Below are 10,890 nucleotides of genomic sequence, written 5' to 3'. Positions count from 1 at the left end.
TTCTCTGAGGTTCACCATGATGAATTCTCTCCCACTTCATTCCTTGTCGCCACTTCCCATCCTTTCTCCATTTTTTTTTTTTTTTTGGGGGGGGCCTACGTCCCTTTAGGGAATAAAGAAATTCATCCTGCAACCAGACTGGGAAAATTGACTAACCACAGGGCTTCGCTTTTTTGTTTGTAAAAATCAGAAAACGGACAAGACTCTAACTCAAGAATTTTGTAATGAATAAAGGGAATAAATACAATGCTGAGAACCCTGCCCAGGAGATTGACACCATTCCTGTAGTGGAAGGGTTTCCTATATCTTCAACTGAAAGACACGCTAGAATAAGAAGCTTGAAGAGTTTTCAAACAGAATAGCTGAAAAAGATAAGTCTACTCATTAATGGCTTTATTTTCAAAGACTTCTATTGGTCAGTTTTCTTTTTGGCAGGGGGTGCCGGAGATTGAACTCAGGGGTACTCAACCACTGAGCCACATCCCCAGCCCTTTTTTGAATTTTACTTAGAGACAGGGTCTCACTGAGTTGCTTAGCACCTCATTTTTGCTGAGGCTGGCTTTGAACTCTGGATCCTCCTGCCTCAGCCTCCTGAGCTGCTGGGATCACAGTCACCCACCATCACATCCCGCTATAGTCCAGTTTTTTTTAAAAAAAGCTACAGAAAGAAGCAAGCTTTTGCATGTGCTACATATGTCATTCTGTACTTCAATGATACACAAAGTGAAGAAATCATGGTTCATGGGAACTCGACTCTGGACTTTGAAAGATGTTCCTTTCATATTGCTTGAAACTTCTGAACTACTTTTTAATTTTATATTCATTAAAACATTAAGTTGAGAATCCCTTCTAGGGAGGTGCTGGCTTTTATAAAAATCTTGTTCATTTTTTTAAAGTACAGATTCTATCTTGTTCCATGTTTCAAATTACTATACACAAGTAGTAAAACTTTTCATAACAAAGGTTTAATTAGAACAGTTAATAACTATGATTTCCAAAGTATCTGAGTCAGCCTTAGTAATAATTAGGAAGTTTTGTTCCATACAAAATGCTTTATTTAACCTTCATGCCTTCATTCAGATAATTATACAAATGCATACAGTTAAAGGTTTAAACTCTATTTCGGTTCACAGCTCAATTCATAGGAAAGTTGAATACAGAAAAGCAATGCACCAACAGAATATGTCTGAGACACCATTAAAAACGATAACACTTGTTCATTTAAATCTCTGAGAATAGACTGGAATAATCGTCCTTTGAGAGAATCTCATTAAGAGGGTCTCCCTTTACATTATCATAGGGCAAAAAAAAAAAAAAAAAAAAAAAAAAAATTCACCATTTTACAGTAAAAAGAAAAAAGCTGAGTATATTTACAATACATACACTATACATAAATACAAGAACAACACTTACATAATATTAATAAACTTATAACAGGGGTTGCCTAAACACTACAGAGTATATAAAATGCAGAGGAAACTATTAGGAAATTAGATCTTTAAGCTAAAGAAATAAATTCATTTGCAATTAAAACTCTGAACAGAAAACCAAACAAAGATTTAAGAACTCAACACACTTGTTTGCCAGTATCATTGGGGGGCTTATTCTTTAATTGTGTGTTCTCCCCTGGGCACTCTAGCTCTCTGGGGTCAGAGACCCAAGAATCTTTGTAAAATTACATCCATCAAGTGAATCAGACACAGCCCATCGATTCAATTTGCTGTTCAGAGGCTTCAAGCCTAGAATAACTGTTTTGTAAACTAAAGGATGTTTTTGTATTTTTACACAGAAAGATCTTGTGATCCAATCACCATGTATAATGAGCTAAGTGTCAAGGAAAAGAAAAGAAATGCCTGCTTGATTTGGCCAAAGAGGATGTTGTCTTTATTCCTGTGTAAATTTTTCAAATATGACTTGAGAGATTTATTTAAAAGAATATGACATTTGAATTGACCCCCACACACCAAGAGCAACGTCTAGACTACTACTAATTATAACTAAGTCATTTTAAGTGGCAGGTGGGTATCTTAAAGGTGGTCTGTTCTCATCGTTTCACAACACAGAAAGTTCTGAGTACATTCTTTTATGGACAAACATGAATTTGCTGGTTTCTCTTCTTAAAAAATGATCATGATACACATAATTGCATTATGATGCAGGATGACATAATACATAAGATGATGTTTTCAAGCTGGTTTTGTTAAGTGGTTATCTCACATCCACAGAGTTGGTTTGCCATGTGATGCAAATGTCCCACATAGACATGAACAAAACAATACAGCCACCATCCTGTGGGGGAGACAGTGATTTTTTAAAAAAATGAATCCTTAAACACAACAAACTGTAGACAGACAAGTTGATAGGAAAGAGCCTTGCAAATAGGCACCAGTGCCCCAGTTCAACAATACCCACCCAATGTAATAAAGTGTAAGGAACAAAACATCTCCTACGGTCTGGATGTGATCACAAAATTCTGCCATGGAAAACTAGAAATATGAGTAGGGTCAAACCATTTTCTGTAACATTTTGTGTTTTATCTTTGGAATAAGAAATAAGCAGAAAGGGAAGAAGTCAGGAGGTCTCTAAAATATGTTACTTTTTGATTGCTTGGATACCTTTGTTACTAGATTTTGGCCCAAATGCTATCCTTCTATTCACCTCATTCTTGACAAAAAAAAAAAAAAAAAAAAAAAAAAAAAAAAACCAAAAACAAAAAAAACAAAAACAAAAAAAACTCTACAAAAGTCTTGGTTAACCTTCTTTGGGGAAAGTGAGAGAATAATTCAGACCAGGAGGCACTGGTCCTTGCTTTATACGAAGAGCAGACTCTGTTGTCTAAAATGATGCAAATTTCTAGAGATGAAATCCAGAAAGAAAAAGTATCCATGTGACTATTTCCACCTTTCATCTCTTTCAACTCACGTAAGAGGTCATTTTTGTCATTGAGAAATTATTGCTAGTGAAACCTAATTAACTGAGAAAGGCCCCTGTCTGCAATAGGTTGTGCGCATGGAACACTTGCTTTCAGCAAAGAAGAGAATTTGTTTATACAGGTTTTATCTTTTCCCCCAGCCAACTTACAGGGAGAAAGAGCATAATTCAGGAGATTCATTTTCAGAAACAGAAATACTATGAGAAATGACATTCTCTTAATGTTTCTGAAGTCCATTAGTACTTCCATGAATCAATACTGTCAGAGGCCTTGCTCTATACAGAGGGTAGGGATTTTATTTCTCTGATGTTGGACAGCTTCTCACATAAAACTCAATTAAGCTAACAACAATACTATAAACAAATTATTTATAAGACTATTTAAAACATTCCAAGGCAGTGCTATTAAGAAAGAAAACTGAAAAGGAATTACCCATTGATCATCATCTCAATGTTTGTGATCACTACCCCATTAACACCTGTAAGAGAAGGCTCTGGTATTAACTACCAGTCCATGGAGGTGAGCATCTCAAACCCACCTTAAGCAGACTCTGGCAGGCATTTGTTATAGATACAAAGAAATGTGTAGAACTAAGAAAAATCAACTTGGGCTATGATGTTACTAAGTAGGGAGGAGTTTTGATGATTCTGGAGGTCCAGGCCAAACATTTGGGAGGAAAGTGACAAGTCAGAGAGACATCTGGTGGCTGCTATTTGTTTATAATGATCCTTCACAAACACATTTCCAGGAGACGGCTGATTTCAAACACTCCACACCATCGTCAAACCATGTGTCATATCATATCTGATATTTTACTTGCAAAATGATAACAACTCGTGCAGAGTATCTATAATAAAACTTAGTTGGGAGTATGGAAAGGTGGTTGCCAGGAACATGTGCAGTGAGGTACAGTGGAAAGGACTGGGGTTTCAGAGCCAGAGAGAGGTGGCTTCACATTCCCACTCTGCCATTTACTTTTTCTGTAATCCATGGATATCTCGGCCATCCTCTTTGTGCCTCAGTTTCCCATTCATAATATGTTAAACAGATTAGAGGTTAATATGTCTAAAAATCACCTAGCACAGTGCTCCACATGTAGTACTTAAGAAAGTAGTTATTATTGTCATAGTTGGCTGAGGTTTTTGTACTTTCAAGGTATTTTAGTACTTGCAGACAACATGTGGAACAAAGCCCAATGAGAAGACTTCAGTGAGATTAAGGAACTCGGCAGCCTTCTTTGACACTCAATTGGTTATTTCATGCCCTACCCTGTGCATTTCCTTCTTCCTTTCCCTGTATAAAACTTGGAGGAGGAAACAGCGGATGGTTTTGTGGGCTTGTGGTCTGGGCCTGGAGATTGCTGTTCATCGTGGTTGTCTACACTGCCTGAGGGTTTAATCACTCATACTTTTAATTGCTCTTAGCACATGTTTGGCTCTGAAAGAGTATAATTTTGCTGATAGCCTCAACAGCTTGTTTGGATGAATTTGTGCTCTGAGATGGCAAGGTTGGAGAATTTCCAGGGTTCACTGTACACTGATATCCATGACTCCACTTTTAGCAGTAAAATAATTTTAGGAAAAACTTGTGAACTTCTGGATGTGGATCAGGTAATTTTCAAGACTAACTGAAAAAAGTGGTTAAAGAGTAGGCTTACCAAATATCAACAGTACTTCCGTAGACTTTTGGGGGAGAAATGATTTTGTCAATATTCATCCCCAAATGGTTCTTAAATGAAAACAGGAAACATTAGGGAAAAGGAGTGAAGAAATGTAAAGACAGATTTGTGCATTTGATATGAGTGGATAAAGTAAAGCAGACAAATATCTCTCAGTGTTTTGCTCTAAATAAATTGATATTTTTAACTGAGCAAAACTTTTTTGAGCCATACATTCTGTTTCTTAAATTTGGGGCAAATCACAATCAAGTTTTTAATCTGAAAATTATAATTGCCATACACCATAGTATATACTGAAGATAACCTAACGTTCATATTTGCATTTGTACATTCTTCAAGTATGCAAACTCAAATTAAGAAATGTTAACTGCAAAGAAGATAAGGTATACTTAAAAGACACAAAAGTCTCCTCCTCATGGGTATGTGAACAGATTCAATTTATTACATACATACATTTACTCTGGGTGTATGTTTTCAAAATGTGCAGGAAAAACCCAGTCTGATAAAGAATTATTGCTGTGTAAAAAGTATAGGAATATCTCATTGGTCATGATTATTGACAGGCACTTTCAGCATTTAGTTCGTTTCTGAAAATGGGCATTAGCTTATTTTTAATGCCAGTATAAATTCATTTAGCATGTGGCCATTTCCACAGTACTTAATCTTGTCAACAAGAGCTACACTGAAAAGCAATCCCTCCAGAATTCAACAAGAATAAATACTTATATGGTTTTCTTGATCAAGAACCACTTAATTGAGGAGAAAGATAACTGAGAAGAGAACAATTGCCAGGTGCTCCTCTTTAGCACAAGAAAATCCTGTGCAGCTATTTCCCTTTTTCAGGAAAAGACACTGTGAGTTTGGAATCAGTGTGTCTGCAGCAACTTAAAATGATTTCAATGGGTTTTAAATCATCCTGGCTGAACCATGACAAGTGGCTACTCCACTTTGACAGAACATAAGGAACATGCTCTGACAAAGTGGGACAGAGTTCCCATGGCAATATCGTTAATTGTGTGTAAGATACACAAGGCATATCTGGACAAGATTTTTTTTTGTTTTTTTATTGTGATGAAAACTAGAAGTTCTTTCCCCCGACATACTTCATCAAACTATTTACAACCTCTGTAAAATTTGCACGTTTGAAAATACTTTTTCCCACTATCGCATATGTTACGAATACAGTAAAATATCTTCACTCTATTTTTAAAGATGCAGTATCCTTCTATTTCATTTTCTTATGAAAATCTGAATTTCTATTGCAATTGCTCAATATTCAGCATATTTAAAATACCAATGGACATGGGTTGCTAAACAGACATTATAATGAAACTGTGAAAATATAGCATTTATAATTTTTATTTACATTTCTTAACTATAAAATGCAGGCAAAGTCATATATAGTATTATAAGCTGATTCCCTAATAAGGTAAATAACTTACATTTCTAGATAGTATGGATTATTACAAATTTTTTCTTTTAAAAAAAGTTCTTTGTTGATACTTATTAGCTCACTGGCAGCTGCATATACCAGTATGTATACACATGTGCAGGTGTTAGGGAGTCTATCCAGGTAAGTGGAAGGCAGTGTGGGGGAGAAGTAGAAGTGTAGTATGGGAGACGTGGCTTACCAAACCCCTTTCCTATAGGAAACCAAGTCAAATTGAAAAGACCATTTCATGGGATGCACTACCTCAGAAAAACGAACGGAAGAAATTTGGTCAGTGATGTTTTAACAGAATACATTTACCTAATAAATTGACAGGCATTAGTAAAGGGCAAATTTGAAGAGTGGATAATGAACTATGAAAATTAAGGCTTCTTGGGCCTATTATGGTTCATCAGAGTCACCTCACATTCAGTCCCTTTGATGCAGACCGTAGCATGCCTGCTGGCATGAACACTGCTTGAATTCCATCCACCCTCACTATAAATGTGAAGACAGCTTCGAAACAGCACCACGGCTCCATTTCTAAGCAGTCACAACAGCATAACAAAGGCGTATTAATACATTTGAAGGCCTCACCTCACCAGATTTATTCAACTGCAGCTTTGGTAAGTATAATAAATAAAGTACAGAATAAGGAATACTGCATCTTTATCCATATACATATTATTCTAATGAACTGATTTCAAAGTGCAGAATTATATTTCTGTTTAAAACACAAATGGCAATTTGAGGTTAAAACAAGTTATATAAAAATGAACACAATCTTTGCATAAGCTATTCCACATTTCAACCATACTGGAAACAGCGCTTCTAATCAACTAGAACTGGCATTTGTAAACACTGTAGCATTTTTAAAAGTTTTTTCACCTGACAATTCATCTTCCTATTTCCCACTTAAACTTTAAAGTGAATAAAAAGTGCTTTTTTTAAAATTTTTTTTTTAAAGGTGGTTTATGTTACTGGTATTCAACTGTCTTTGAAAACAAATGAAAAATCCTATGTGTTTTGTAAAGACAGTAGTAGAATCTTTATGGTAAAGCCATTAGGAATCTCCATCTAGATGCCTTAATAGAACTTAAGACAGGTTATCAAGCAGAGTCCACAAAAAATGGACAGAAGGAGACTGGAGGTGAATGGGGAAGCGTGAATCTCTCTCCAAACAAGATCAGAATATAAAGGACTCTACTAAAACATCATAACTTTTCAAATCCCCTAACTCCCTTATACTCAATCTGTAAACTGCAAAAAGAATGTCAGGTCTCCTGCAGCTTCTTAAGAATTATAGCTATGTGTATGAAAGTTCCCAACCATGCACATATCCCTAGCTGCAAATCCAACAGCTTCAAATTTAAAACCAGAGAATGTTTCTACTTAGGGAACAGCTGATAAGTCCTTTAGGATTCTGTCCCTTTTCTATAGTTCATCATGCACTGTGCTTTTCAAGAGGCTAAAAATGCACAAGAGATGGTATGGTGGCTTTTCTGTACCAATACATATTCCATTTTCTTCTGTCCCAAACCACTTTCCTTAACATGGGGAAACACATTTAGGAATCTCACCAAGGTGAATTTGCTATATCCCAAGACAAGCCCCAAATAAGTTTCAATTCCTGGGGTAGATCAGGAACTCATTGACTTACTTGTCCTTGGCTCCCTTCTTAGAAGTACTGCTTTGTCAAGAGGGGGAAATGGTGTGATGCTGACAGGTTTTATCAGTTAACTCGCCATTGCAGTCTGATTTCCACTTCCAGAGGGTAAGGAGAAGCAGCTCACTTCCCTACATCTTTCTTATGTTATTAGAGAAATGCAGCTCATTTAGCTCTTTGCTAAATTTAAATCAAGCTGTCATTCAGAAAGCTTCCACTGTCAGTTCAATGAATTCTAAAAACCATGTCTACCTACAGTACTCTCAAGACATTGCTTGCCAGAAAGAAAGAAAGAAAGAAAGAAAGAAAGAAAGAAAGAAAGAAAGAAAGAAAAAAAAGGTCTAGCTCTTCTGATAGTAGGCAGAACTGACTCAAATCTACACTTCACTTGAGTGATCCTCTGACTTGCCAACTAGGTTCTGGGTTCATGGTTGTGTTAGCTCCTCTCTGTTCTTTGCCACTGACCAGTGCTGGCATTCAAGAAAACTATTTCTATTCTGAATGGTCATAGGCAATGAGAAGTGAGTTGCATACAGTACAGATAAAAAAATGTTCCAGTTGGTAGGAACCCCACTGGTTGGTGGGTAGCAGATTGTGTAGCTAAAGAAGCTATTTATCAATAGAATTGCAGCCCTTTTTGTTGGAGGGAAATTGCCTGATGCATTTTTCAGGTCTGGCAGAAAATAGAGAACACATATTTTTGAAGCCAGAATTTGACCTGAAAATCTTTACACTGTTGCTTCAATCATTTGTTAAAATTCTTTTAATACCATCTAACACAAATTGTCCTTGTTACAATGTTCATAGTTCTTGCTTCATCAGAATAAGATTATTTGAATAAGAAGATGATCCTAAAAGGAATAATTCTGTCACCAGAAACTATTTCAGAATGTTCAAACATTTAAAAATGAGCTAGAAATATTGTGAGGTTAATTTGTGCAATTCCCCAAATCAAGTGTCTGTAATTAAAATATATTGCAAAGGTCTGTGCTGGAGACCTTTTATATCTAAGCTATAAAAAATCCTAACCACAATAACAACAACAACAACAACAACAACAAAAATCTCACCAAACCCCTTAGCCACATAAAGCTGGGGGGAAAAATGTCTTACAGTGGGGACAAAAATATGATAATTTTTCTGAAAGAATGGTTGGTAGTGATGTATTGCTTTGTTTCCTGTATACTTTGCTAGTTGCAAAAGGTTCACAATTTTGGGGTGGGGTGGGTCTCTACTTTCCTCTCATCCTCATCGTAGGATGAGTAGGTTCAATATCCCTGCAGATGCCAATGCAGGACCACTGGGCCCTGGTACAGTTTAGAAAATGCAATGTATAGAAGAACCTATTGGAGAGACTTATCCTCGGCTCTCCAACAGAGGAAACAGCACCATGGCGGGCCTTCGGCAGGACCACTCCCTTTCCACCGACTCATTTCCAAGAATGGACCCATTAACTCAAGAGCTAATTCCCAGCTATGCCTCCGTCGCCTTTCTAGTCACCGAATAACTGTTTTCAAACAAGAAAAGGGGAGCATAATCTTTAATGGTGGTACTCAACCGAGCAGGACAACAAACAGCAGAAAGATTACCTCAGTGCCGTAAATGTAACCAAGACACCTAAAATGCTGGGGTGTTTTTTACAATCCCTTTAGTAAGTATGAAAACTGGTAACGTGAGTCCTCAGTGAAGTTATTGTAGGAAAGTCCTTTTATTCATTATTGCTTTTCTCCTCAAGGGGTGCATTATTTCCATCTCTGCTTTGTCTGATTTTTCATGTTCACTGACTTTGCCCGGGCAGCCCCACCTCTTACGCTGGTGCCAGTATGTCTAAGAAAGTTTTTTCCCCTGATTCCTTGTAATCAAACACTGGGGGCAGGAAGAGATGATGCCTAGGTGACAGAACACTGCAATTTGAAGTGGGGCAGTAGGTTTAGACAGGCTCTTCCTATTCAACTACAGAACACCTCGGTGCCAGTCCATGCCAGGGCAGAGACCAGGACTAGACTTCAACTGAAATGTCACTGCCCCTCTGCTCAAACAGATGAACAAAACAGAATCGGAACAAAACAGAAACAATCAACGACAAACAAATGAGAGATTCAATGTTGGTTTTCTTCAGGGCATGGCATGATGACAAGTTGCGAGGGACATCTAGTTGCTGCCATCGCTATTGCAAGGGCCTGCTGAGTCAAGCGCCTTTATTTTCAGGTAATAAAGGTAACCTCTCCAACAACTTCTTCCTTCCTACTTTCGTGCTGCTTGTTGGTAACAGACTGGATGTGGGTTCTAGCTTACTTAGCTAGGAACTAAACTTTTTGTAAAAAGGGGTTAAAGGTGGGGTGGGGAGAGTGGGGGGGGGATGTTTAGAGAATCATCCAAATTGAAAAGGTCTTGCTCTAGCCATCAATTTGTGGTAGATGACCTTTAAGATATCAATAACAATACGTCTGACAGCTCAGAAAATGTACAAGCTACAAACATCTGTAAATGGCAGAGGACACAGCACAGAAAACAATGCCTGTCTCTTCAGCATTTTTGTGGCTGAACTCCCATGCCAGGGTGAAGCCATCTCTCTTGTAGTCAAGGTGGGGGTTACCTTCAGACCGAAAGAATGGTTCCTTCTTGTTCCTGCGCTAGTTTCAGACATCATGGGATGGTGATGCCCTTTTGGGTTAACACTGTGAAGGGAATTCAGCCCTGCTGAATTGGGTGCCGCTAAGAGATTCAGCTCTTCCGCCCAGCTGGACAGGGAGCGGTCCTCACACCAGCATGTGCCTCCGGCGGTGCAGGGCCAAGTGGTCTGATCGGGAGAAGCTGCGATCACAGTCTGCGCACTTGAATGGCTTCACTCCCGTGTGTTTGCGGTAATGCCGAGTCAGTTCATCTGAACGCGCAAACTTCCAGGTGCAGCCTTCCCAGGTACACTTGTAGGGTTTCTCTCCTGGAAGAAACAAAGGCACACAAGCTTTGGTGCTCCGCCACGTTCCCATGACAATCAAGCCACCACTGGGTGTGGGGGAACTGTGGTTCTCAATGGGGTTTCCATTTGGAAAATCTGTCAGGAAACCTTCCCATCCACCAGTGTGTTTAGGGTCAGAGAGGTGAGGGTTTCAATCTAGTCTTTCCTGCTGTGACATCAGGCAAGTGAGTTAACACCTGCATCCTCAATTATGAGAGTGACCTTG

At 38.1% G+C, this 10,890-nt stretch overlaps 1 protein-coding gene across 10 annotated transcripts in view; it reads right to left on the bottom strand.

Moving 5' to 3' along the window:
• Window positions 1–437: 437 nt before the first annotated feature.
• The window catches only part of KLF12 (KLF transcription factor 12), a 437,715-nt gene continuing 427,262 nt past the window's right edge, over window positions 438–10,890 (bottom strand). For 9 of the 10 annotated variants that reach the window (XM_079138936.1, XM_079138931.1, XM_079138930.1 and 6 more), the window contains one exon: window positions 438–10,646. In XM_079138936.1, coding sequence (XP_078995062.1) covers window positions 10,465–10,646 — 182 coding nt within the window. In that variant the 3' untranslated portion in view covers window positions 438–10,464. The remainder of the gene's footprint in view (window positions 10,647–10,890) is intronic. The other variant, XR_013763670.1, reaches the window with a different exon arrangement.

Source organism: Sciurus vulgaris, assembly GCF_902686455.1.
Source record: "Sciurus vulgaris genome assembly, chromosome: 4".
In the NCBI taxonomy this organism is placed as follows: Eukaryota; Metazoa; Chordata; class Mammalia; order Rodentia; family Sciuridae; genus Sciurus; species Sciurus vulgaris.
This window is presented reverse-complemented; position numbering and strand designations above follow the sequence as displayed.